This window comes from Hippocampus bargibanti, linkage group LG16 (assembly GCF_051943395.1).
Source record: "Hippocampus bargibanti isolate YZ-2025 linkage group LG16, ASM5194339v1, whole genome shotgun sequence".
NCBI classification, from domain to species: Eukaryota; Metazoa; Chordata; class Actinopteri; order Syngnathiformes; family Syngnathidae; genus Hippocampus; species Hippocampus bargibanti.
The window spans coordinates 18,996,059-19,020,426 of NC_142749.1; the positions used below are offsets into that span (position 1 = coordinate 18,996,059).

Consider the following 24,368-nt stretch of genomic DNA (forward strand, 5'->3'; position numbering starts at 1 on the left):
AACAAAATAACAATGAGCTCGTTGCGGCGACGACAACGGCGGCGGCGTTCCATCCTGTTGGCCACTTTTGCGTTTGCCCTTTGACCTCTTTTCCTCTTTGCCGGGAAACATCTTGGCTGAGAGACAAAGAGAGCAGGAAGCGACGCGGGATGTCAACGCTTTGGAGGGAAAAAATGGGGAGCGGGGGGGTCGCGCGGGGGCGCTGCGGCGACCTCTCTCAGCGAGCGTCCATGTTTTGCGTGCAGAGGCGCTGGAGCGACTGGTCGCCGACCTCTCCTCTTTGCTGGAGATGTTGGACGGCGAGAGCCTGAGCGCCGCCGCCGCCCGCAAGATGGCGTCCGTGCGCGCCGTCTTGGACACGCTTCCGACGCCGCCAGGTAAGGTCGTCGGCCTCGCCGTCCGCCGTTTGGACCAACGCGCCGTCCGTTGTGCGCAGGGCGCCGCTGCACGGCGACGGCGGCAGCTTCGTGGAGTCCTTGTTCGAGGGCTTCGGTGAGTCCTCGCCGGCCAGCCATCTAGACTGCTAATAGATAGCAAATAGCTAGCTAGCCAGTCACTCATTTACCGCCATTCGCAAAGTATGGACAATACTTAATGAGTTAAGTTACTTAAATAGATAGAAAATAGCTAGCTAATAGAAAGCTGGATAGCTAATAGATAGCTAATATGTTTCCTGACTCAAATAGCTAGCTAGATAGCTAGCTAGCTCATAGAAATGATGCCAAAAAGCAGCGCACGGGCCTCAAAATGTCCATTTGAACATTGCCTTGCGTTGCCTGGCGTCGTCTCGTGCTGATGACGTCATCACTCGCGTCACCAGACTGCGACCTGCACGCGCTCTGTAGCTCCCCCGTCCCGCGGAGGGAGCACGAGGGAGAGGAGACGCCGCCGGGCGACCCGTCGGTAAGTCGTGCGACCGCGCCTTGCGCTAACTGGCCCATGAGCGCCTAGACCGGCTTCCCTCAGACCGCCACGGACACGCCCCCTTCGCCGCCTGCCACGCCCCTTCCAGAGGGCTACTACGAAGAGGCCCTTTTGCCGGAGTGCGACGTGGACGGTGGGCGCCGTTCCCGACGCGGCGGCGGCGGCGTCACGGCCGCTTGAGTCCGTCGTCTTTTTGGTTCTCCACAGCGGCTGGCGGCGACTCTGAGGAAGACGCCTACTATGAAGACGCCGACGGCGGGGGGACGCGCGCGGGGACGGACGGGCCTTCCCAAAACTCCCGTGAGTCCTTCTTTCCGCTCGGGAATACCAAAAAACCACAAGGGAGGCGGCTCGGGCAGCGATACCCCGAGTCCCACGCGGCCTGTGCGCTCAGGCAACGACTCGGACGCGGCCAGCAGCTCCTACGAGTCCTACGAGGAGGACGAGGAGGTCAAAGGGCAGAGCCCCCCTCCCAGGTGGAGCGCCACGGACGCCAGCGCCGACGCCGCGCTGGGCAACTGCCGCATTTGCGCCTTCCTGCTGCGGAAGAAGCGGTTCGGGCAGTGGGCCAAGCAGCTGGTGGTGGTGCGGGATGACAAGCTGCAGGTGAGACGTCGAAGGGCTGAGAGGGATTTTTTTGTGGGTGGGCAGTGGCAGCCACACGCGCCGGCATTCACTCAACCCGGAAGTAACTCGAGTCGGTAGAAAGCTAGCTAACTAGCTAGCTAGTTGATAGCCAATACATAGCTAATAGCTAGACAGCCGGCTCCATAGCTAGTAGATAGCCAGCCAGGTAGCTAGCTAGATAACCGGCTAAATCGCTAGGTAGATAGATAGCTAGCAATATTCTGCGGGTCCTGGAATTGGAGCGACAATGAGAAAAACCCTGGCACTGGAGTGGACGACTTGGATCGTGGGAAGGACATTGACCCCCGACCCCGTCCCAATTCCGGCGTAGTGCTTCAAGAGCGTGAAGGAGAGCAGCCCCCAGACGGAGATTCGGCTGGAGCGATGCGACGTGGTCTACGTCAACAAGGACGTCCGCGGCAAGAAGAGGCACGAGCTGCGCTTCTCCACGCCCGCCGGAGAAGTCCTGGTGCTGGCCGTGCAGAGCCGGGAGCAGGCCCGCCGATGGATCCGGGTAGGCGGGCCCGGACCCCGGCCCGGACCCGGCGGACGGACGCTCCCAGCTTTCACACGAGCAATTCCAACTTGCAGGTGGTGGAAGGCGTTGGCGGTGATGGCGGCAACGCATCCGACCCCTCCGTGGTGACGGGGAAGGCGGAGCTTGACAAGGTGCGTGACCCCGCCCCTTTTCCCGCGGGCTCCATCACAAAGTGATGGCAAAGCCTTCCCGCCGCAGACGGCGCCATCCGACGGACCCCCGTCAGACTGGGACGGCGGGACCGCCGCGGAGCGTCGCTCGTCCTCGCGCGGAGACCCGCTCGGTAGGTTGCCGCTCCGTCCAGCTTCCCGGTTTCACCTGAGGCCCCTCCCACCCCCGTTCCGGGAGGCGGGAGCAGATGGCGAGTCCTCCCTGCCACAAACGGTCACCGTGCCGGCAGGCAAGGCGAAGCGCGGCGCCCTGTCGGAGTTGACGGGATCCGTCAGCCGCGCGGCGGGAAAGACCATCAACCACATCATCACCTTCTCCAAACGCAAGCCGGCCGTCCCCGGCGGTCGCCAAGGTGAGGCTCGCCGTCGGTGGATGGGCCGCGGCCGACCTCGCCGACGATCCCCCTTCGCCCCCCGCAGGCTACCTGAGCGCGTGCGTGGGCGGCGTCTGGAAGGAGCGTTGGTGCACGACCCGGGCGGGGAATCTTCACCTACATCGGGAAGCGGGGGACCGGCGGGCCCCCGTCGCCAGCGTCCCCCTGCGGGGGGCCGAGGTGGCGCCGGGGGGGCTGGGCCCCAAGCGGCCCTTCGCCTTCCGTGTCCTCCGGGGAGGGGTGGAGCTGATCGCCCTGGAGGTAATCCCATCGCCGTCGCTCGGGCACCACCCATATGAAAGGGGGGGGGGGGGTGCTGTCTAACCCCCCCCCCCCAAAAAAAAAAAAAAAAAAAAATGTTATCTTGGCTGAAAACTGGATAGAAAACTTGGAAATCGTGAAATTTGGACTCGTTTCAACTTTGATAGTTCAAAGGCAAAGTGTAGACCGCAAGGTTAAAATATCCCATCAATCAGGCTCCACAAATAAGCCATCTGTACACTTAATGCAAAAAGCGATCAACCCAGCTATGAGGAACTAGGTAAAATGATGGCCGAGAAAGCACCTACGAGGGATCATTCCTCAAGATGGTGGAAGAAGAAGGCTACGTTCCTCATCAAGTGTTTCATGTTGATGAAAGCGGCCACTCCATTCCATCAAGCCATCAACGACCATCACAAAGGTCAATAAAACAACTCTATCATACAGTACAGTGTATTTCTTTGATGACAATACAAGAGCACATTTATTAGACATAAAATATGGTCTATTTTGTGTAGTTTTACGGCTTATTTAGTAGAAAACGATGTTTTATGGGGATCTGTGAACGAATTATTCTCATTTTAATGGTTTCCTATGAGAAATTAATGTTTGGGATACACACTTTTGGCCTTACACACACTGTCTGGGACCCAATGAAGTTTGAAAGCCAAGGTGTCACTGTACTTGTACAGACAAACGGTGAGCTAAAAATGTGAAGGTCGTTGCAAGGGGCGCTAAGGTTTTGCCGCTGGGCCCAGGCCGACTGCTCGGAGAGTCTGGGCCGCTGGCTGGGGGTCCTGCTGGCCGAGACGGGCAGCGGGACGCTCCCCGAAGAGCTCCACTACGACTACGTGGACGTGGACACGCTGACGGACATCCGCCACGCCGCCAGAAACTCCTTCCTGTGAGAAGCTGCGAGTTGCGGACGCCTGCCGCCTCTGCTGCCTCATTTCCTTCTTTTTCTGCAACCCCCCCACCACCATCCCCACCAGATGGGCCGCCGGCGCCGCATATGACCAAGTCTACGAAAGCGTGCAGGTGAGGCCCACCGTTGGCGGAATGTCAGCCCGGTCACGTCAGCTTGTGGTGTCGGGTGCAAAGAATTGGAGGGGTGGAAAAATTGTCCCGGGGTGTGAGTTATGAGTTCAGATGTCCCCCGAGACTACCAGAAAACGGCTGGGATAGGCTCCAACATGCCCCCCACCCGATCCAAGTGAGGATAAAGCGGATCAGATAACAGATGGATCCGCTATTTGTTGGCCATTTTGTTCAAAAAGAAAGCCAATGAATTAAATAGCTTCTTTTTGAGGCCCTCAATGCTAGCTATCAGCTATCTGCTAGCAAGCGAGCTTACAGTCAATCTATCTTGCTATCCATTTGAGTTACTTCCGGGTTGAGTGTGATTGAAAGGCGCTGTAATGTCATGAGAGGCTCGCTCTCAGCGGGACAGGACAAGGAGCGCAATGGGCGACAGCTTTGAATGCAAACAAAGCTTTTAATAAAGGCTTTCAGGGGGAATTCACAAGCAACAAAGGCAAGAATAGCGTCTCCTCCAAGATCCTAGTCAAGTCTCTTCTGAGGTGAAACTGAAGACGGAGTTCTTTTCCCTGAGTTTCCAGGCCTCACCCCTCTCGATGTCCTCCTCATGTAGCCTAGCCACCTTTAGCAAGGGTCCGAAACCAGCGTCCCGTCGTACGGCCCCAACCGGCAATCCGTTTCTCCACAGAGCACAGCAATAGCGCTTGTCTCCCCCGGCCTCCACACTAAGAGGCTCTCTTCCTTAAGAGCCTTGCCTGCCAATCAAGCCGTGATCAGCCACAGGTGTGGGGTATGAATTGCTGCCTTCCACCAGATGGGGCCAAAACTCTCTCCGGGTCAAGCCATCTTAGGGGAATGTATTTGCCCTCCAGGACTCAGCCTCTCGTGACATCACGGCGCTTACAAATGAAATGATGATGACATAGGACAGGCTGCGTCACCATTCGGGGGCAACCACCCCAAGCGCAAAGACGGCGAGCGGTTGTCATCTCGCCTCACTTCCTGTCGCGTCACCGCAGGACGACGGCGGTCCGGCGGCCGGAGGCGCCCCGTCGAGGCGCCCCGCCTCCTTCTCCGGCGGGGACTCTGATCGCAGCGAGCAGCAGGCCGCCGTCAAGAGACACGCCTCCAGTGAGTCCCGCCCCCCCGGGCGCCGCCGCGCGCCTCCGAACGCCCGACCGCCTTTTGCCTTCCAGACGTCAACCCGTCGGCCCGCTACGGCAAACTGCGCGCCGAGGACGACGCCAGGAGGTACGTGACGCGGCGGGCGGAGCTGGAGAGGCGCAAGGACGCCCTGCGCCGCGACCTTCGCGCCCTGCGGGCCCGCCGGAGGAGCCTGAAAGAATCCCAGGACGGCGGCGGCGCGGCCGGTGAGCGGCAAAGGCCCGTCTTTGGCCCAAAAGCGGCCATTCGCCTCTTGCTCAGGGCGTGTCTTTACGCCGGCGCAGACGCGGCCCGGCTGGAGGCGCTGTGCCGGCAGAAGGAGGAGGAGCGGGTGGAGCTGGAACTGGAGCTGACCCGGGTCAAAGAGAACCTCCGCAAGTCCATGGCCGGCGCCGCCGAGGGGCCCGACGGGGGCGGGAAGCCTTCCAAGCCGCGCGCCGTAAGTCCGCCGGGAACGCTTCCGTCGCGTCCTCCGGCGCATCTCCAAGAATAATACACTTCATTGAAAAGCGCCTTTCAAAACCCTCAAGGACACTTTACAGTCACAGCATATTTTTTTCTGTGCGTGAGCAGCGGCAGTCACATGCACCAGCGTTCACTCAACCCGGAAGTAACATAAAGTTCTAAAAAACCAAATAATATGACAACACAAAGACACAAGAGACTCATTCATTCTTCAGCGCTTGTTGTACCCACATGAAGCAGTTCTAGATGAAAGAGGAGAGGATCAAAGCATCCTTTTCAGCAGTGGATCAGGAAGCTCATGGTGGAATGTGCACGTCTACTACAAGCTACATGTTGAAAGCAAACACGCGGGCGCCATTTGAATTCTCCAGCGATTTTTTTTTGAAAAGGGCGAGAAGGAAGAAGGAAGGCCCAGCCGCCATCTTGGATGTGGACTTTACTTGGTCATGCTTCCAAAAAAAACATCAAATGTCAAGCAAAGCATTCTGGGAAAATGTGCAAACCACAACAAAAGTTGACAGAATGGGCGGGAGACCCCCCCCCCCCTCCCGGGGGAACCGATGAAAAATCCCTCAACGGCCCCGCCCCCGATCGGTTGTGGGCCAAATTGGCCGCCGCTAAGATGCGCGTGTGTGCAGGTGGGCGGCGGCTCGGCGCGCGACGTGTCCAACGGCGGCGGCGGCTCGGCGCGCGACGTGTCCAACGGCGGCGCCGGCGGCATTCCCGTCAAGTCGTCCTGGGAACTCCGCAAGCGGCCGGCGTCCCTCGTCGCCTCCTCCAAGGGGAACGTCATGCGCAAGGCCAAGGTGAGCGGCGGGCGCGTGTCGGCCATCTTGGATCCGGCCCATTTCCGCTTTCAAGTGCGGCGCCGTCAACTTGGAGCGCGCCGCCGCGGTTCCGAAAAGTCGCCTCACCGGACCGCCGGCCTTTTGCAGGAGTGGGAGTCCAAGACGTGCAGGTGAAGACGTCCACGTGGGCCGCCGCGAGGAGGTGAAGAAAGGCCCCTCGGGAAGTCATTCAACTTTGCCCAAAATGGCAGCCTGGAGCCAAAATGGCCGCCAGGAGCCAAAATGGCACACTTGTGACGTCTTTGAATGACTTGCCGTCAAATGTTTTGCAACGAGTCATTCAACTTGGCCCAAAATGGCCGCCAGGCGCCAAAATGGCACCCTTGTTGTGTCTTTGAATGACTTGCCAATGAAGCTCGCGGACGGCTGCTCGGCACCGACGTGCCACAAAAAAACAAGAAGACAAAATGGCGGAAAACGTGGATACAAAAGAGCCCCCCCCCCACATCCCAAAAATAAAAATCTTCCACTTTTTGCTTTGTTGTAGTTGGGGAGAAATTCGTCCAGATGGCCGAGTGCTACTTTTGTTCGAATATAGATTAGCGCAAGAAAATCATGGCTGTGCACTTTCACCCCGCCCCCCTCCCGTTTTTTTAAGTTTGCCTGGCCAATGAGCATAAAAAGTTTGCCTCGTCCGGGCGGCGGGCAGCAAAGCAGGACTTTTGATGCGGACGGAGCTCCTCACCCGACTCCAAGGTAGTTTCTGGCCGGCGGGAGGCGGCGAGGGGGGGCTAGGACAGGTGGCGGTCGCCGGCCGACTTGCCTCCATCCAGCAGGGCCGAAGCGCTGCGACTTTTGGTGGGCGTGCCGCCGCCCGAGCGCGACAACTCGCTCAAGTCGTGAAGCGACGGCTCCCGGTACATGGCCGCTGCGCACCAAAAACAAAGTCGGCACGGGCCGCGTCCCGTCACGCCAAAGCGCCCTCGGGCGGACTCACCTTTGAGCGGTTTGGGGATAAAGTGGGCGGCGGCCTTGTTCTTCTTGACGCGGTTGCCCTTCATGGCTCCGCCCTCCTTGTCCAGGCCCAAGTACCACGAGCGCCCGGACGCCTGCTGGCGGTACAGCATGGACGAGTAGGTCACGTAGTAGTTGTCGAACACCGACTCCTTGAACTTGCACTCGGCCGTGAAGTGTTCCTGCGGGCGCAAGGGGGGGCTGTCGTCAACGCCCCGCCCACCCCGTCTCCGGAGGCGAGCGCGTACCTACCGAGGTGTACGGGAAGCCCTCGCCGTTCATCGCCAAGTAGAGTTTGCTTCGGACGCCTTGGATGGCCACCACGCGGAGTCCCACAGGGATCAGGTTGAGGACCGCTGTAGGGGCCCGAACGCACACGCGGGCGGCTTTGAGTGGCGCGCGGACGACGCAAAGACTTTGTCGCGCGTGGCGCTCCGCTGACCGTAGGCGCCGTCGTCGTCTTCCGCGGCGCCGCGGACGGCGCCGTCGGGGCCGAGCTGCAACTGGAAGCCCCGCCGACTGCTCAGGCGCGTCACGATGCCCTTTAGCTGCGGTTCTGCTCACCCCGCCGACGCCAAAAAACATCAAACCGACAACATGAACGGCGCCGGGACGCCCCTGGAGACGATTCGGACAGGAGGCCCCCCCTCGAGCCGACTTTGCCGGCGACCAATCGGAGCTCACCCGGCGGACTCCTCCTCTTCCTGTTGCGGGGGCGGCGCGCAAAAACGTCGCCGTTGCCCTCGTGGGCGCTCGCCTTCTCGCGCTCCCGCGCTTGCCGCTTCTGGCGCATCAGCGAGCCGGCGATGGCCGCCGCGCGCGACATGTCGCGGGCGGAAAGGGGGGCGGGGCGTTCACTCCGCGTCCATCGGCGCGCTTCCGCAATCTGCCGAGGACCCCCGACAACCCCCGCGCATGGCTCCTCTCACGCGTACGCCCATCTCCACGGCAACGCCTCTCAGCCTGGACGACCCCCCCCCGACCCCTGCCCCTGCCCACAATGTTTTTACTCTGTTGATCAGTGTGTGTGTGTGTGTGTGAGAGAGAGAGAGAGAGAGAGGAAGACTGGCTAGATTGACGAGTCAGTGTGTGTGTGTGTGAGTGAGCAGGTTTTGTGTGATGAAGCTTTTGCTTGGCTGCAGTGAGGCCGCCCCTCGCCTCTCACACTCCTTGTTTGTCAATGAAACCAAGCGGCATTCATAGAAAAATCCTCATAATCATACTAAAAGGGGGAGGGGCTGTGCATTTTGGATCCCACCAGATGAACGTGGAAAAGCAGTCTGAGGTCGTCCCTCTCCGAAAAGGTTCACCGCCGCGGCTCGCCGAGAAGAAAAGCATCAAAGGACCTCGCGAGAAACGATGACTTCTCAAGAGAAAGGCGAAGAAGGTCATTCTTGGTCCACGCCGGGAGAGTTGGGTCCGTGGGTGCCGCTCGCCCTGCCCTCCCGTGGCGCTAGGCGGTACTACGCGGTACTACGCGGTACTACGGGGCACTACGAGGTACTACGGGGTACTACGAGGTACTACGCGGTACTACGGGGTACTACGAGGTACTACGAGGTACTACGAGGTACTACGGGGCCTCTGTCCCACCCGAAATTCCCACCTGGCCTGCCAAGTTCCCACCAAAACGACGTCTTCTCGGGCTTCCCCGCAAACAAATCCGACCGGAACTTTCCCTCACCACAGACTCGACTTCCTCCCCCCGACCCGCCTTCAGACCAGACCCCAAAAAAGACAGCCAATACATCTCCGGTCCGGTATTTGTATCCCACGTGTTCCATGGCGTCGCGGGGCCTACCTGAGGTGGATCTGCGCAGCGGGAAAGTCATGGTGGAGGCGCCCGTGGATGCTCCTCCTGGCATTTGACAAGTTCCCGACGGCCGAGGGGGAAAGTTGCCAGGGCGCCGCCTCCTCTCCATTAGGCCCGCCCGGTGGATCGTTACAGGACATTAGAGCCCATTAGGACTTCATCAATTTTTCATTGCCGAGACGTCGCTTCCCAAATGTGCCCACCCGGGCGCGGGGGGTGAGGGTGGGGTGGGGGGGTATTTTCATAAAACAGCAAAACCCTTCACTAAATCTCCAGGGTGGGGTGAGGTTTCATTTGAATCTTGCTTACAACACACTTCTGAGATCATTACCGCATGGGCTCAGTTATGCTGATGAGGCGATACCACAGCAAATGGGGCAATCGGGCCAGTCGTAGACCCCATAATCAGGCAGGGCAATAGAAGTAATGAGTCAGGACAAGAGAAGTAATCAGTGTAGCCTCAGGGAATAGTCCTCTGCTCCTCCCGACCTTAGACTAGGGACTTGTCAAAGCAGAAGTCTGGCACCACCACCTATATTTGTATATATAGGGCCAAAACACCCAGCAAATGTTGTTTTGCTGACGAAGCCTCTTGGATGAGAAGTGAAACATCCGACACCTTGGAAGAAGTCAAGACGACGGCTGAAGAAACTCAGTAACAGAGTTGCGGGGCAAGCAACACATTTGGAATCGCAATGTTGCAATCTATCAATATCTAGCGCTCCCGCCCACACAGACTTAATGGCATTTCCTGAATGGCCCCCATAATAGCAGACATTCCATGTTAGCCGCACTGAAGTGGACCTCCATTAACCTGTGACCCGACTTGCTGTTAGCGCGTCTTCAAATTGCTGAAGCGAAGGAAGACGCGGACATAGCAAGTTCAACTTGCAAACATTGCAACGCGACGCCATCAGAAAAAAGCCCGTCAAGGCACCTGACGCAAAGCGCCCACCGTCCCATCCGGCCGGCGTCTCCTTCTCGACCTCGACGTGTCGTTTGGTCAAGAAAGCCAGTTCGGCACTTGGCGGCCATTTTGAAAGTCACCGCTAGCGCGCAGGCGGAGCTTCGGCTCACGCGCGTTTGTCATTTTCAAACGCGGGGGCGGCCCGCGTGGGCGCTGACGTCGCGCCGTCCGCTTTTCCAGCGCGGACACTGACCCCGACGGACGCGCAGAGTAAACACGGCGCGGCGCGGCGCTCGCTGCACTTTGCTTCGGAGCGCCGCAGATTGAAGATGGCGTCCGTGCGCTTGGCCTCGCTGCTGCTGCTGCTGACATCGGGAGGCCCGATTGCCGCCGACGACTTGGAGGGAAACGGGCGTGAGTGACGGGCGGCGGGGGGGTGGACGCGATGCGGCTCCGGGTCACCTTTGCCCACGTCGCCGAGCCGCGTGTTGCGTTTGCCTCGGCAGGCGACGTGCGGCTGGCGCGGCGGGCGGCCTCCCAGCTTCTGCGGCGACAGCGGCGCTACAACAGCCCCTTCGAGGAAATGTGGCCCGGCGACCTGGAGCGCGAGTGCCGGGAGGAGACGTGCGACTTTGAGGAGGCCCGCGAGATCTTTGAGGACGAAACCAAAACGGTGAGCCCGCCCGCTTCCCTTCGCCGAAAAACGACTTTGCGTTGTGGCGTTCGGGACGGTCACTGAGGCCACTTTTGTGATTTCAGATGCAATTCTGGGCCGGTTACGCGGGTAAGACGCCGCCCCTTCGCCGACGTGCGCGTCCGCATGCTCGCTCGCCGCCCGTGTTCGGCGGCCCGCGTCGGGCGAAGCGCCGCCTTGTACGGACACTGACCCAGCCGCCGGCGGTGTGGATTTGCGCCGACGTGTCGATTTGTGTGGCGGCAGACGGCGACCAGTGCGAGCCGCCCCCCTGCCAGAACGGCGCCGACTGCGAAGATGGCGTCAATTCGTACGTGTGCTGGTGCAACAGCAGCTTCACCGGAAAGAACTGCGAGCTCGGTGAGAAGGTGGCGAGACAGACGCCGCCATTGGCGCCTCCCCAAACCGTCTTTGTGCCCCTCCCCCCCTCAACTCCCAGAGGTCTCCAAGCAGTGTTCGGTCCAGAATGGCGGCTGCTCGCACTTTTGCACCATGAAGTCCAACGCCGTCCACTGCAGCTGCGCGCTGGGCTACAAACTGGCAGACGACTTCGCCTCTTGTGAGGCCGCAGGTGGAAGTCGGATCGCCCCTCCAACATCTCGGCGCCCAAACGGGGTTGTGAGGAACCTTTCGGGTGTGCACGCAGATGAGTTCGGCTGCGGCGTGACGGGCCCCGCCTACGTCGCGGCGCCGCGTTCGTCCAACGGGACCGGCGGGGAGCCCATCGGCGACGCGGTCCCGGACGAGTGGTGGGACGATGCGGATGAACCGGAGCGCGGCTACAATGTCTCGACGGGGTCTCGACCGAGGCGTCGCTCGGCGAGGCGGGCCGGCGATTCCCCGCCGCCCTCACCTCGCTCCTTCTTCCCCACGCTGCCCACCATCACGGCCAAGGAGAACAGCGACCAGAGGATCGTGGGCGGCTACGAGGCCAAAGCGGGAGACTTTCCCTGGCAGGTAACCGCCCCCTCGCCCCTCCGTTTTCTTGACCTCGCAGACCCCTGACAGCGGCGCCACCCGCAGGCGGCGCTCATCTCGCACCAGGCCAGGCGGACCGAGCCCACGCCGGAACCCTTTTGCGGCGGCTCACTGCTCAGCGAGCTGTGGGTGATCACGGCCGCGCACTGCGTGGTGGAGGCCCGGCGGGACGGAGTCACCTTCTTCGTGCGACTCGGTGAGACAGCCGCCGGCCATGCCGACTACGCGGGTCCGACTGACGGGGGCGGTCTCGGCGGCAGGGGAGCACGACGTCGGCGAGCCCGAAGGTCCCGAGCGGGACCACGAGGTGGCCGAAGAGCTGGTCCACAAGTCCTACAAGTTCCGCAAGTCCCGCTTCAACCACGACGTGGCCCTGCTCAAGCTGGCCACGCCGGCGGAGCTGTCGGCCCGGCGTCGGCCCGTCTGCCTGGGGCCGCCCGCCTTCACCGAGGGGCTCCTGCGGGAGGCGCCCACCTCGACGGTCAGCGGCTGGGGCAGCGTGCAGGAGGGCGGCCTGCGCTCGGCCACCCTGCGCCGGCTGGAGGTGCCCCTGGTGGAGCGCGGCGTCTGCAAGGCCAGCAGCCTGGCCCGCATCACCTCCTTCATGTTCTGCGCCGGCTTCCGCGACCGCAAGGAGGACGCCTGCCAGGGCGACAGCGGCGGCCCGCATGTCACCCGGCGCCACCGAGGCCTCTGGTTCCTTACCGGCGTGGTCAGCTGGGGCGAAGGCTGCGCCGCCGCCGGCAAGTACGGCGTCTACACGCGCATCTCGCGCTACTACGCCTGGATCAGCAACACCACTGGGGTGCGCACCTACCGCTGAGCCCCCCCCCCCTACCCCGTCCCGGCTCGGTGTTTCATAATAAAAGCCGAGTCGCCCGTGCGTGCCTGTCATTTTATTGTGTTGTCCCGCCGCCGCGTGCAACGGAAAGGAAGCGCCGGCGAAGTCCCATGCTGCGGCGAGTGGCTCTCAGCGCGTCTGCCCCTGAATTCCAAGCGGATCCCGGGGTGGGTCGCGGCCATCTTTGGGTGCCGGCCGGTCCCCTTGCCCCCCGTCGTCTGAATCGGACACGTTGGAGTCGTCGGTCCAGTCCTCCGCCACCGCCCAGCCTGCCGCAAAGGAAAGACGGAAAGTTCATGTTGGAGGGCGTCTGCACGTGAGCGTTCACGTGGGGGAGCATAACTCACCGCAAGAGGCGGAGCAGGAAACGGGGTCGGCGTGGGCGGGCTCATCCCATCCAGTGGGGTGCGTCAGGCTGGACTCGGAAGAGCTGCGGGGAACAGGAAGACCCCTTTAGTCGATTCACGGCCAGAAGCGCGCCGCCGGGCGGCCGTCACTCGGCCGAACGCGGTCAGGGGTGGGGTCCCGGGTTCACAGATGAAGATGGAAAAACAACAAAAACAAAATGGCGGTCATACGGCGGGGCGGGGGCTCAAACAGGAGCATGCACGCCGCGGGCGGTCGGTCACCTGTCCGAGATGAGGCCGTCTGTAAGAAAAACCACCTGTCTGTTAGGCTCGTGAAATGCACCAGCATTGGAACAGGAACGAGACGGCTCCTTTGCCAAAAACTCTCAACGCTTGTCGGCGCTTCCGACGTTTGATTGGCAGCTGCCACGAACGTCCAAGGAGACGTGTTACCTTTGTGCAGTTGGCCGATGATCTTTTGGATCTCCGTCAGCCACGCCGCCTTCACCTCCACACTGGGAGCCTGCGTCGACATCGGCGGACCATCGCTTGAATGTCCCGGTGGCGCAGCCGCGGACCCCCGATAATCGGGGGATTAAGAGGTATACACACCTGGAGGATGTAGACTTCCTGGGTTCCTCTATGGCACAGTTGAAACTTCTTGGCGTCTCCTTTGACGGTTTCCGCCAGGCTCAGCGAAGTCATCTGCGCACGCAAGCCACGCGTGGATCGAGGGCGCCGCACAAGGGCCCGTTCCGCAATGGAGTCCGTACGTACCGGCAGACAGGACTTGAAGCTGTAGACGGGCGAGCGTCGGCGGTCGTCGCGGCGCTTGCAGCACAGAAGCGCCCTCTCGTAGAGGAAGACGCGACGCCGGGCGCCTTTGAAGCGGGCCAGTTCCCGCATGCGCCCCGCCGCCGCCCCCTTGTGGCTGCTCCACACGCTGAAGTCGCCCTGCAGGACCACGCGGCCCAGCGGGCCCAGCTCCCCCTGCGAGGATTGCGGCCGGAACGCCCGAGGGGCCGCGCACCCAAAAATAGAACAACTTCCGTGGGTGCGCGTTGGCCCGTTTGGTTGACCTTTGACCCTGGCCCTACGAGATCGACATTACCCGATATCCAACGATGGCGATCTGGTGCATGGAGTCGTTGACGGACTTGAGCAGGTCTAGCATGCAGTCCAGCGCCTCCTGCAGTTGCGCGCGGTACTGCGGCCCGGCGCAGTGTTTGAGAAGCTCCTGCGTGCACGGGCGGGCGTGTGATCAGGCGCCATGTCGGCGGCGCCCGCGGGCGCGTGGGTGTGATGGCCACCTTGAGGATCAGTTGGTACTTGGTCAGGCGCTGGATGGGCTTCAGCAGGTACGAGTCTAGAGGCAGCTTGTGCTGCAGCTTCCTCTGGCACTCCTGCGCCCAAGACACATGGCTAAACTGCTAGCTAAAGAGCGTGTGAGCTGAATCATGCGTCCCAATCAAGTCCTTCCAATTCTTTTTTGCACCCCCCCTTGGTCCCCTCCTCCCAGGCGTACCTGGAAGAAGGTGGACTCTGAGCACTGGTTCCATAAGGATTCCGAAAGAGGCTTGTTCTGGCAGTAAAGCTCATACAGCTGGAACTTCTCCTTCTACACACATACGCACACAATCAAGTCAAGGTGTGTTTTTGTAGGATTGGCGGGGGAGGCTGAGGGGGTCCTCACCCACTGCAGGAAACATTGGCCGACTTGCTCCGGAGTGTCCAGGTAGCGCTGCAAGTCCCGCAGGAAGGTTCTGGAAGCAGAAGACGTTCAGGGTTGAGGACGGGGGTGAGGGGGAAAGGGTCCAGTTGAAGATACCTGCTGTGGAACTGGTAGATTTGCGGCATGTTGCCAAAAAGGACGTCCCCATGACCGCGCAGAAGCGATGGCAGAAGATCTCGCGCTGATGGGTCCTCCATCTCGGCCCGGTAGCCCTGCATGGACACGCGTCAACAGCGGCGATAAACGGCACCGGCATAGAGCGGCACGTCTACCTAGCAAGCGCTCACCAGAAGAACGGCGAGCAGCTGCTCCACGTAAAGCTTCTCAGTGGAGAGGAGTTCCTTCATGATGCGACTGCGCAGTTTAAGGCCAGTCAAGATCCCGCTGCCGCCTTTGAGTGACCAGGTGGGTAGGTACCCACCTGGTCACTTGTTCCGCCCTTTCGTCCCCCTCGGAATCGCTGTCGGAGGCGGGGCCATACAGGGAGCTGCGGTTGCCTCGGTAGTCGTGCATCACGTGGATCTGCCGGCGCAACCCCCGACCACCGTCGCCACGCCGGTCAGCCTTTCCAAACCTGGTCCGCGCCCGTCTTCCGCGGTTCAACGTTCACGGCGTCTCAAATTGGACGTCGCGTGACCTTCGCCGCGCACCCACCTCGGGTTGGTCGGCGCTCCTTCTGGAGCTTCTCTTTCCCGGAAGCAGATCGAAGGGGAACCTGGAGTTGAGGAGGTTCAAGTCCACCCCTGAAGACAGAATGCATCAAGATCCGGGATGACAGCCCAGTTCTGTTGGTCTGGACCTACCGTGCTTGGGCGACCAGAGCGGCACCTTGGCCCCGTGCGAGCGTGCGGCTTGGGCTTCAGGCCGGGGGGCCACGGGCTGGATGGGTCGGACCCCCGCGTCAGCCATCTTACGGAGGCAGCGCTCCCGGTTGTGGATCATGGCCCGTACGGATGCCAGCTTGTCGGTCACCGCCGCGATCCGACCCTGGCCCAAGTGACGCCCGGTGAGCGGTCCTTCGCCACGCCAGGAGGGAGGCGGCCGGGCCCGCTACCTGCAGCTGAGGGGTGAGGACTGCCACAAACTCCAAACTGAGGACGTCCCCTCGGGTCTCCGGCGCCCTCTCTCGGTGCTCCGTCAGGCACCGCAGGGCCTCCTGAGCCCCTTCCCTGGTCTGGAAGCGGTCCACCATCTGGCTGGCCAGCAGGTACGCGCCCTCGTCGCACCATCCCAGTGTCTGCAAGCCCCATGCGCCACATTTGCGATGCGCCAAAAGCCAACTCGACTGAGTCGCGTTACGACCACTCACCCGGTCCAGCCGTTCCAGCAGTTCAAACGCTCGCGTCAGCAAAGCGCGCTTGGCGCGCAGTCCGCCGCTGATCACGTTGCAGTGGTGACGCAACTCGTTGCAGCGCTGCAAGATTAGGGCCATGGCGTAGTGATGGCGGGCGGCTAGCTGGTGGCCCCGTAACGTCAGAACCTGAGCGCGGGATGTCGCCTCCTGGCGCCGCGGGCACAAACTGAAGGTGAGGCCGCGTTCCCACGCCAGCACCGCTGCCCCCCGGGCGGGCGAGTCGCACCTGCGCGCGTCGCTCCAGCGCGTGGAGCTCCTCCATGAGTCGCTCGGTGTGCGGCAGCGTGTCGCCGACGGCGGGGATGGCCTTCTCCTCGCCCGTCATCTTGTCCAGCTCCACCTCCATCTGCGTACGCATGCACGGGTTGGAGCGCGAGCGCCTCCAGGACCGTTCCGCACCCACGTGGGCACCTGCTGGAAGTCGCGCTCAAAAAGCAGCAGCTGCCGGTATTGCTCCGCCTTCAGGTGGTGTTTCTCAAAGAAGCCGTCAAAGGCGTCCTCCATGTCCCGCATCTGCGACAATAGCCTGCGCAAAAAGACAAGACGCGCGCATGTCCGAATTTCCTCGCTCCCTCTGTGTCGTCGGTTGACTGCGCCGACCTCTGGACAGTGTCCAGGTCCGACTGGATGTGGTCCCGGTCCTCCGCGGCATACTTGGAGGTCTGCAGCGCTTGCAGGGTGTCCAGCAGGAGGCGTCCTTCCTTCAGCACTCCAACAACGCCCTCCTACAACAACGACAACAACGGCGACAGCGACTGACCAAGGCTGCCGCCAGACGCATTTTGCACCTTCATGTGTCGGTAGCGCCGCGTCTGTGAGCGTAGCTGGAAGTCGATGGCGTCGGCTTGCTCCGGAAGTTCGTCGTCCGACAACTCCGAGCCGAAGGTTTGCAGGAAGTGAGCCATCTCCTTCACCGTCACCGCAAAGGTCTCGATGGCCTGCGTGGGGGCGCGCGCACACATCGGGCACGGCGTGCGGCGGCGCGCTATGCTAACGATGAGCGCTTGATCGTTGCCGACGCGACTTTGTTTACCGAGCGCAGGACCATTCGGTCACCTCGGGCGCCGCCGGGCGCGTCCGACATCGGCCGGTTGTTGTCGATGTAGCGGAGCAGGTCGCCCAGCAGCACCACCTGAGGACACGCCAAGCGCCGCCGCGCTACATGAAAAACAATAACCCCATGCGCGGCGCCACAACACATCGCAGCTCAACTTTAAACGACACAACGCAAATGCCGTCGCGGCGACTTCCCGTTACCGGCATCTTGAACAGGAAGTCATCCTGGCTGTAGCGGAAGCCCAGGTCGGTACTGGAGGAGGGGCTGGGGACGGAGCTTCGCCAGGCGGAGGGGTGGAGGACCAACACCAAGTGCAGGTTGCCCGGAAACGAAGTCTGGGGGGAGAAGGAGCCAAAGTTGTCATGGAAACGGCTTGCCGAAGAATCAGAAACTTTGTTTCGATGTTGCTCGGCAGAATCGCGATGGAATCGGGCGAGTCGGAGAAGCGTCACGTGACTCAGTCCACATGTGCGCGTTTCCAAGGTGACTCGAGTGGGTGCACGCACGTGTATATGCGCAGCATCCGCACCGCATCCGCGCAGCATCCGCGCAGCATCCGCGTAGCATCCGTGTAGCATCCGCGTAGCATCCGCTGTCTCAATTTCCACCCCGCCACCAGCCGCCCCCCCTTTAGCTCTATCCTCTCCACAATCTTTTTTCTTTCCCCTCCCTGTTGCCGGAACTTACCGCGGCGCGGCGGAGACGTGGGAAACCCCCCTGCGGCTCGGACTCGGCCATCTGTGACGCTTTCTGGAAGCGTCCGAGTCGGCGGCGAGACGCGACGAGAACGGCCAAGTGGACTCCCTGCGGCGTGCCAGGGAGGGGGTTGCTCGGGCCTCTGCGGCAGGCACGGACGGGACGGCCACCTGATGTCACGGCTGACGTCACAAAGATGTCACCTGACACGCCGGCTGCACTCCTCCGCTTGATGGCACCGTGTAATGACGGACGGAGGCCAGTAGATGGTGACGTTGCCTCGCCTCGTGGTTGAAGTCAGACCAGGTTTCTTGTTCAAAGATGAAGACCGGGAGGTGACTCTGGTCCCCCGTGAGGGAAAGAAACGGCTATACGAGAATTGGGGGGGCTGGACGGCGGGGCCGCCAATCTTCAATTGCCTTCCCGAGAGCCTTTGGCAAGAAAGGGCTTAGCTTAGCGTCACGCCGCGCAAGCCAGATTTAGGAAGTCCGAGAATGTCCGCCTTGATCCGCCACGAGCTGCAAATACCAGCTGGCCTCCATTTGGCCCATCACACAAACAATTCCACGAAGGTCTTGGCTCAATCCTGACTACCAAAACAACAACAAGCGCTCTGGCACATGCTGGTTTGTTTTTTTGGTTGCTTTCATGTCTTGGGCACGACGGGCTGCAGTCCTGACCTGCAGACAAGATCAAAGATTGGGGAAAAAAACATTTTGAAGTGCCCCCCCCGGCCACCGCGGCTGTTTGACGGACATTTGGCTGACAAACGAAGGACGGCCTGAAGTTATTTTCATCCCCTTTTGTGCTCCGAAAGCCTGATTGGATTTTGCCGCGGCTAAGCCGGGACGCCAAACATCCCTGATCCCCCCCCCCCCCCCGCTCCGTAGCTGCTATAAAAGGGCCGCGGCACGCAGCCGCCGGTGCGCTCAACTTCCCTCCCTCGGCCGGCGCAGGTAAGGCCCGCCCCTCGGCCCCGTCGCCCGGGGTGGCTCGGCACGTCCGCTTTGGCGACCTGAAGAGGAGCTGAGCGGTGGGGCGGGGGACAAGGGGCCGCCGGCTCAAACGGAGACTGGGCAGGGTTGGTCAAGATGGGGAGCGGAGGGGGGCGGGGTCTGTTGCAAGCAAAAACTTGATGAAGTTGTCAGTAAAAGTCTTGGTCCCACTTGATGGCGTGAAAAGTTCCCACTTGGTGTTGTTGTTTGGCAGTCGCGTCAAATGAGGCAAGCTGGTCGCACAACCAAAATGATGGGGGCAGACGTGACGCCTGTGCCATATTTGCAGCATCGAAAGGCGTCCGAACCCCCGTTTGAGCAACGTGTCGAAGCTGAAGGTGCGGCGTCAACTCGGCTTCCAGACCGTCGTACGCGTGGACCGAGGCCACGTCGCCACGTGTTCTGGGTTGCGCATCTCGCGGACGGATCGTTTGGAGAGTCGCGGTTTACGACACGGATGGAGCGCCATCGGCGCTTTCCCGGTTCTCCGGTTGGGCCTGACGCCCATCTTCAGTCCGGGGGGGCGGTGGGGGTCGCGCTCCCGATTTCCATCACCCCATCAATTTATAGGTCAGATCCAGAGCAAAGTAATGGTCAGTGACCCCGCCCCCAAAGTCGCATCCCCGAAGAGCCTTTTGAGGCCTGTTGATGGTCTTTCCGGCGGTGCTCAGATGGGCATTTAACTCCCAAGAGACCCACTTAGCGCTCCGGGAATAGCGGCGGCGTCCTCATCATTAGTCACGCCGTCCTAATCCCGTCGGCCGGGATTAACCTCGCCCGAGACGGACGCCGTCTTTGCCGAGCGTCCGCGTCCACCCTATTAAGATGCGCTCTCCTTGTCTTCCCCAGAGAGGCTTCCGGAAGGCTAGCAGACATGGCAAAGTAAGTGAGACGGGAGCCAGAGCCCCTGCGGCTCAGTTTTGAAGGAGCTCCCCGAGAGGGTGCTCGGGACCGCGTCCTCCGCGCCGTCGGCCGGGTGGACGGCGGTCTCGGCGGAGCGCTACCTCTCTCGGGCGCTCACGCTTGTTTGCTTCCCTGGCGCAGAGTTTTCAAGAAGACCAGCGGCAACGGCGGCCTCACCCTCTACCTGGGCAAGCGAGACTACGTAGACAACGTCAGCGATGTGGAAAAACTAGGTAAGCGCCTCCACGCCACCGCTTCCAGGTGCAGAAAATCCAAACCCTGCGCCAAGAGCAAACGGTGGCCAGGTTTGGAATTTCTCCACCGTGACGTCGGCAAAATGTCCCGTAGATGGCGTTGTCAAGTTGGACCCGACTGACTTTGGAGATCGAAAAGGTGAAGCCCGAGTGACGGCACCCACTCGCCTCGCTCGCTCGCTCGCTGGCACGTCGGCGTTCTTCGGCGCCGCGTACGGCGCACGCTAGCATTCAAGTCAGCCATCTTGCCATTGTGGCGATACGCCAGCACGCGGGCGAGGCATCGATACGCTTAGATGTTCAAATGTGCTAACGTTGTGGCCCGCTAACACGCCTGCGCAGTGTTTGTCCAGCTGGCGTGCGCCTTCCGCTACGGCAGCGACGACCTGGACGTGATGGGCTTGTGCTTCCGCAAGGACATCTGGATCCAGCACGTCCAGATCTTCCCGGACGAGCACAAGCCGGCGCTGAGCGAAATGCACGACACGCTGCTCAAGAAGGCCGGCGACGACGCCCGACCCTTCACCTTTGAAGTACTGCCGCCGCGCCGCCTGCTCCTTGCTACCTCGCTGACCCCGTTCAACCGGGAATAACTCAAATAGCTCAAGTTAGCTAACTAGCTAATAGATAACTAATAGATGGATAGCTAGTTAGACAGCAAATAGATATCTAGCTAGGTAGCCGGCAACGGTAACTCCGTTCAACCGGGAATAACTCAATTAGATCAAGTTAGCTAACTACCTCATAGATAGCTAGCTAGCTACTTAGACAGCTAATAGATAGAAAATAGATAGCTAGCTAGATAGCCAGCTAGGTAGCCAGCAACGGTGACCGTGAATAACTCAAATAGATCAAGTTAGCTAGCTAGCTATTAAGGATGTGCCTAGCACAAATGCTCCCTTGCTTAATTCAAGCGTATTCAAAACTGTCAAGGTCACTTTAGAGTCACTGGATCAGTTTTTCTGTGGGTGAGCAGCGGCGGCCATTCGCGCCAGCGTTCACTCAACCGGGAACAAGTCAAATGGATCGAGTTAGCAATCTATTAGCTAGCTAGCTAGTGACCTTGAGCGTTTTGAAAGGCGCTGAGAAATGAAATGGATGTTGATGATTATTGTTAACTATCGACTTGCCATCGCCGCACAGATTCCCAACAACCTTCCATGTTCCGTTTCGCTGCAACCCGGCCCCGATGATAAAGGGAAGGTACGTCAGGCTCCGGCGCCGTGCCGCACACCCGCACATGAATGGCGTGCCCCGGCCGGCCGCGGTAGCGCCTCGTTTTAAACAACGCGCACGCGCGTGCGTTTCAGGCTTGCGGCGTCGACTTTGAGGTGAAGACCTTCCTGGCCCAGGACAAGTGCAACCCGGACGAAAAGATTGTCAAGAAGTGAGTTGCTTTGCCTCTCCCGCCCGCCCGCTCGCCGGCCGTGACGCCGGCCGTGTCGCCGGCAGGGACACGGCGCGCCTCATCGTGCGCAAAATCCAGTACGCGCCGTCGCAGGTGGGCGCCGGGCCCAAAGCGGAAATCTGCAAGAGCTTCATGATGTCGGACAAGCCGGTGCACCTGGAGGTCTCCTTGGAGAAAGACGTACGAAAACGTGGCCCGGAATTGGCCGCGGCTTCTTCCCGCAACCGTTGCGGGCCTTGAAAAGATCAACGACAGGATAAGCTAACCGTAGCGTGTGTTGACCGCAGCTCTACTTCCACGGCGAGGCCATCCCCATCAAGGTGAAAATCAACAACGAGAGCAACAAAACGGTCAAGAAGATTCAGGTGTCCGGTGAGTGCCCCGTCATCCGCCCGATACCGGGCGGCCTCGGCTCACCTGGCCTCTTTCTGGTTTGGTCTGCAGTGGACCAAACCACCGACATCGTCCTCTATTCGGCCGACAAGTACACCAAGTGCGTCTTCTCCAAGGAGTTTGGGTAGGTGGTGGCGGAGCTGCCCTGGCGCCCGGTCCGGCGCCCGGTCCGACGCCCGGTCCGGCGCCCAGTCCGGCGCCCGGTCCGACGCCCGGTCCGACGCCCGGTCCGGCGCCCAGTCCGGCGCCCGGTCCGACGCCCGGTCCGACGCCCGGTGTGCTTCGTTTGCTGGCAGCGAGACGGTGGAGGCGGGCGGCACCTTGGAGAACACGCTGAGCATCGTGCCGCTGCTGTCCGACAACAAGGAGAAGCGAGGCCTGGCGCTGGACGGGCGCCTGAAGGACGAGGACACCAACCTCGCCTCCACCACCATGTAAGGAACCGCGCCGCCCCAAAGATTGACCCCAAAAAAGGCCAAGCGAGGGTCCCCGAGTCCAATGTGACAGCCCGCGTCTTCGGTCTCCAGGTTGCGTCCGGGAGTTGAGAAGGAGGTTCTGGGAATTCTGGTGTCGTACAAAGTCAAAGTCAACCTGATGGTGGCCGGGGGAGGGTGAGTGTGTAGGCGGGTGGGCGTTCGGGGGTCCGCCGCCCTTTGAGTCGGTCCCGTGACCCGTGTGTTGCGTTCCCGCAGGCTGCTGGGAGGACTCACTTCCAGGTGGGGGCGCCTCACTCGACCCGTTCGGGGCGCAAACGGGCCCGGACGTGACTTGACTGTTGTTTTCTTTCCCGGGCAGTGACGTCACCGCCGAGGTGCCGCTGATGCTGATGCACCCCAAGCCGGAAGGTGACGTCTCGCCGCCATTGCGGCACAAGTGAGCCCGCCCCAAAGTGGAAATGTCCAAAACGGGTCCGAGGTGGCGCCGAACTTGGAGCCGCTCTCAAGTTTTCCAAAGTGGGGCGCGCTCACTTGACGGGGCTGCTCCCTCCCACCTTTGGAGGCGCCACTGAGCCGCTTCTTCACTCTCCATTTTTTTTCTTTCCTCGTCTTCAGAGTAAAAGATGGCCGCCCATGTACGTATTCCTCGTATGCGCGTAGACGACGGGGCCTCCTTTCAAGTCACCCGACGCGGGGCCCATGTTGAAGTAGCGCTCGGCCCTCGTTCAGAAAGCTCTTCGGCCCGCAGGGGGACGCCAACGCCGACAGGAAGTGAGGATGCGCGAGACCACCCCCCGTCGCCGCGGACGCACCTTTGTCCTTTCGCTGCCTCGTCCTCTCCAATTAAACATTTCAACCTCGGCGCGTGCGTCTGACTTTTTGCAATCACACCAGCTGACGTTACACACCAACGTCGCGTTAGCTTGCTAGCGAGCTAGCTTGGATACATTAGCCCAGGGGTAGGGAACCTATGGCCGGCGAGCCATATCTGGCTCGTTTGATGATTGCATAAAACGATAAAACGAGCGACATTAAAACATCCAGTGAGTGTAAAGTGTCCTCGAGCAGGGAGAAGGGGGACGCGAGGGTAGACAAATGTTATCACGTTACGCTGTCATTATTATATTTTATCACTAGTTGGTATGAAAGCATTATTAATATGAAAGGCAAATGAGTGACAGCTGATCACTAGACCAGAGTCAGCACGGGGACAGTCAAAGTTAGCATCCGCTAACTCTGCGCACATACAAATCAAGCCGTATCGGTCACGTCCACTCGAGGCGTAGTGACGAGACTCGACGGAAGGCGGAAAGGGTCGGATGCAAAATGCACGGCGAGACGGCGTTCCAATCAAGAGTCTTTTACCGAGACACGCAAGAAACAAAGAGGTCACAACCGAGGGCACTAAACGGTCAGACCTGCTGGAGCGGTAGCGGCGGGGAACTTCCTGAAATACTCCGACAAAGACGCTAAGGTAGGAGTGGCTTTTATAGGCAGAAGACACAATCGAGGCAATCAAGAACAGGTGCGGGGGGAAGGGAGGGGCCGTCTCCAAAAAGCAGCGGAGGAGGAGACGGCGACGACGACCATGGCAATATCTCAAGAAAAATATTTGACATGAGTACGTCGTTTTTCACACCATTTCACAACATTTTTGGGGAGTTCATTAATTTAAGCAACAAACAAACCGAGGAGCCGTTTGGGAGCCAAAAGAGCCGGCCGGCTCTTTTTAGTGAGCCGAGCCGAAAGAAGCGGCGCTCTGAAAACAGCCGCAATTCCCATCACTCAAATCCATGTTCTCACTTTTTCGCTCTTCATTTGCCGTTTGGGCAACAGCTGGTGGAAAGCGCAGTTTTGATTCGATGATACTAAGCAACGCCCACTTTTAAATCACAGCGATTCTAATCTGCCACGAAACGTTACCGTGAATGAAACAAGTGCACGTCGGCGGCACTTTGACAAGCCCCGCGCTAACATTAGCATCAATGTACGTCTGCGAGAGACGGCCGAAAGCAAGCGCGCAAGCTAATGAGCCTTGCGCGGGCTAGCTAGCAGTAGCTCGGCGTATGGACCCGGCAAGTTGACTTTCATTCCCATCGTTCGGATGCTTTTTTTTATTACCAATCACGAGGAAGGCAAAACTATCATATTCGTGGCGAGTATTAGCGCAAACGTCTGTGCAAGCTCTCGTCTGAA

General features: G+C 60.4%; 5 protein-coding genes across 11 annotated transcripts; 3 read left to right on the forward strand and 2 right to left on the reverse strand.

Moving 5' to 3' along the window:
* The first annotated feature begins 289 nt into the window (after positions 1-289).
* LOC148886970 (actin filament-associated protein 1-like 1) lies at positions 290-3,802 on the forward strand. The gene is made up of 11 exons (XM_089017694.1): positions 290-377; positions 821-903; positions 967-1,057; positions 1,132-1,224; positions 1,319-1,530; positions 1,883-2,065; positions 2,143-2,220; positions 2,288-2,372; positions 2,490-2,612; positions 2,680-2,894; positions 3,653-3,802. Exons 1-11 carry the CDS (start codon positions 290-292, stop codon positions 3,800-3,802), a joined length of 1,401 nt encoding a protein of 466 aa, XP_088873820.1.
* On the forward strand, positions 434-12,638 carry LOC148886971 (coagulation factor X-like). 2 transcript variants are annotated; one of them, XM_089017009.1, is made up of 21 exons: positions 434-492; positions 821-903; positions 967-1,057; positions 1,132-1,224; positions 1,319-1,530; positions 1,883-2,065; positions 2,143-2,220; positions 2,288-2,372; positions 2,438-2,612; positions 2,680-2,894; positions 3,653-3,932; positions 4,952-5,302; positions 5,381-5,535; positions 10,324-10,497; positions 10,590-10,756; positions 10,843-10,867; positions 11,024-11,137; positions 11,217-11,348; positions 11,424-11,734; positions 11,801-11,951; positions 12,016-12,638. In XM_089017009.1, the coding sequence occupies exons 11-21, from the start codon at positions 3,907-3,909 to the stop codon at positions 12,576-12,578; spliced, it is 2,169 nt and encodes a 722-aa protein (XP_088873135.1). In that variant the 5' UTR covers positions 434-492; positions 821-903; positions 967-1,057; positions 1,132-1,224; positions 1,319-1,530; positions 1,883-2,065; positions 2,143-2,220; positions 2,288-2,372; positions 2,438-2,612; positions 2,680-2,894; positions 3,653-3,906; the 3' UTR covers positions 12,579-12,638. The 2 variants fall into 2 exon arrangements, with proteins under 2 accessions (XP_088873135.1, XP_088873137.1); XM_089017011.1 differs by lacking the exons at positions 434-492; positions 821-903; positions 967-1,057; ... (5 more) ...; positions 2,438-2,612; positions 2,680-2,894 and having other exon boundaries at positions 3,657-3,798; positions 3,887-3,932.
* LOC148886972 (fibroblast growth factor 13-like) lies at positions 6,655-9,347 on the reverse strand. 2 transcript variants are annotated; one of them, XM_089017020.1, is made up of 5 exons: positions 8,048-9,347; positions 7,806-7,919; positions 7,616-7,719; positions 7,347-7,545; positions 6,655-7,277 (listed from the first exon to the last, which is right to left on the reverse strand). In XM_089017020.1, the coding sequence occupies exons 1-5, from the start codon at positions 8,187-8,189 to the stop codon at positions 7,141-7,143; spliced, it is 696 nt and encodes a 231-aa protein (XP_088873146.1). In that variant the 5' UTR covers positions 8,190-9,347; the 3' UTR covers positions 6,655-7,140. The 2 variants fall into 2 exon arrangements, with proteins under 2 accessions (XP_088873146.1, XP_088873145.1); XM_089017019.1 differs by having other exon boundaries at positions 6,655-7,545; positions 7,616-8,078.
* Positions 12,616-18,493, reverse strand: LOC148886973 (proto-oncogene DBL-like). Of its 3 annotated transcripts, none has more exons than XM_089017012.1 (24): positions 17,593-17,743; positions 17,287-17,421; positions 17,063-17,161; positions 16,818-16,967; positions 16,630-16,754; positions 16,441-16,555; positions 16,256-16,375; positions 15,985-16,176; positions 15,730-15,912; positions 15,479-15,662; positions 15,330-15,418; positions 15,097-15,197; positions 14,963-15,029; positions 14,772-14,887; positions 14,637-14,706; positions 14,469-14,561; positions 14,254-14,346; positions 14,055-14,180; positions 13,721-13,933; positions 13,556-13,648; positions 13,397-13,466; positions 13,226-13,244; positions 12,944-13,026; positions 12,616-12,865 (listed from the first exon to the last, which is right to left on the reverse strand). In XM_089017012.1, exons 1-24 carry the CDS (start codon positions 17,662-17,664, stop codon positions 12,726-12,728), a joined length of 2,748 nt encoding a protein of 915 aa, XP_088873138.1. In that variant the 5' UTR covers positions 17,665-17,743; the 3' UTR covers positions 12,616-12,725. The 3 variants fall into 3 exon arrangements, with proteins under 3 accessions (XP_088873138.1, XP_088873140.1, XP_088873139.1); XM_089017014.1 differs by having other exon boundaries at positions 17,063-17,187; positions 17,593-17,739; XM_089017013.1 differs by lacking the exon at positions 17,593-17,743 and adding an exon at positions 17,774-18,493 and having other exon boundaries at positions 12,617-12,865.
* A 148-nt stretch (positions 18,494-18,641) lies between these two features.
* arr3a (arrestin 3a, retinal (X-arrestin)) lies at positions 18,642-23,034 on the forward strand. 3 transcript variants are annotated; one of them, XM_089017017.1, is made up of 16 exons: positions 18,642-18,738; positions 19,627-19,659; positions 19,822-19,913; positions 20,029-20,073; positions 20,277-20,467; positions 21,078-21,137; positions 21,245-21,321; positions 21,387-21,522; positions 21,630-21,714; positions 21,787-21,859; positions 22,032-22,169; positions 22,263-22,346; positions 22,428-22,451; positions 22,531-22,580; positions 22,788-22,807; positions 22,921-23,034. In XM_089017017.1, exons 2-15 carry the CDS (start codon positions 19,652-19,654, stop codon positions 22,790-22,792), a joined length of 1,068 nt encoding a protein of 355 aa, XP_088873143.1. In that variant the 5' UTR covers positions 18,642-18,738; positions 19,627-19,651; the 3' UTR covers positions 22,793-22,807; positions 22,921-23,034. The 3 variants fall into 3 exon arrangements, with proteins under 3 accessions (XP_088873143.1, XP_088873141.1, XP_088873142.1); XM_089017015.1 differs by having other exon boundaries at positions 22,788-23,034; XM_089017016.1 differs by lacking the exon at positions 18,642-18,738 and having other exon boundaries at positions 22,788-23,034.
* Positions 23,035-24,368: the final 1,334 nt, after the last annotated feature.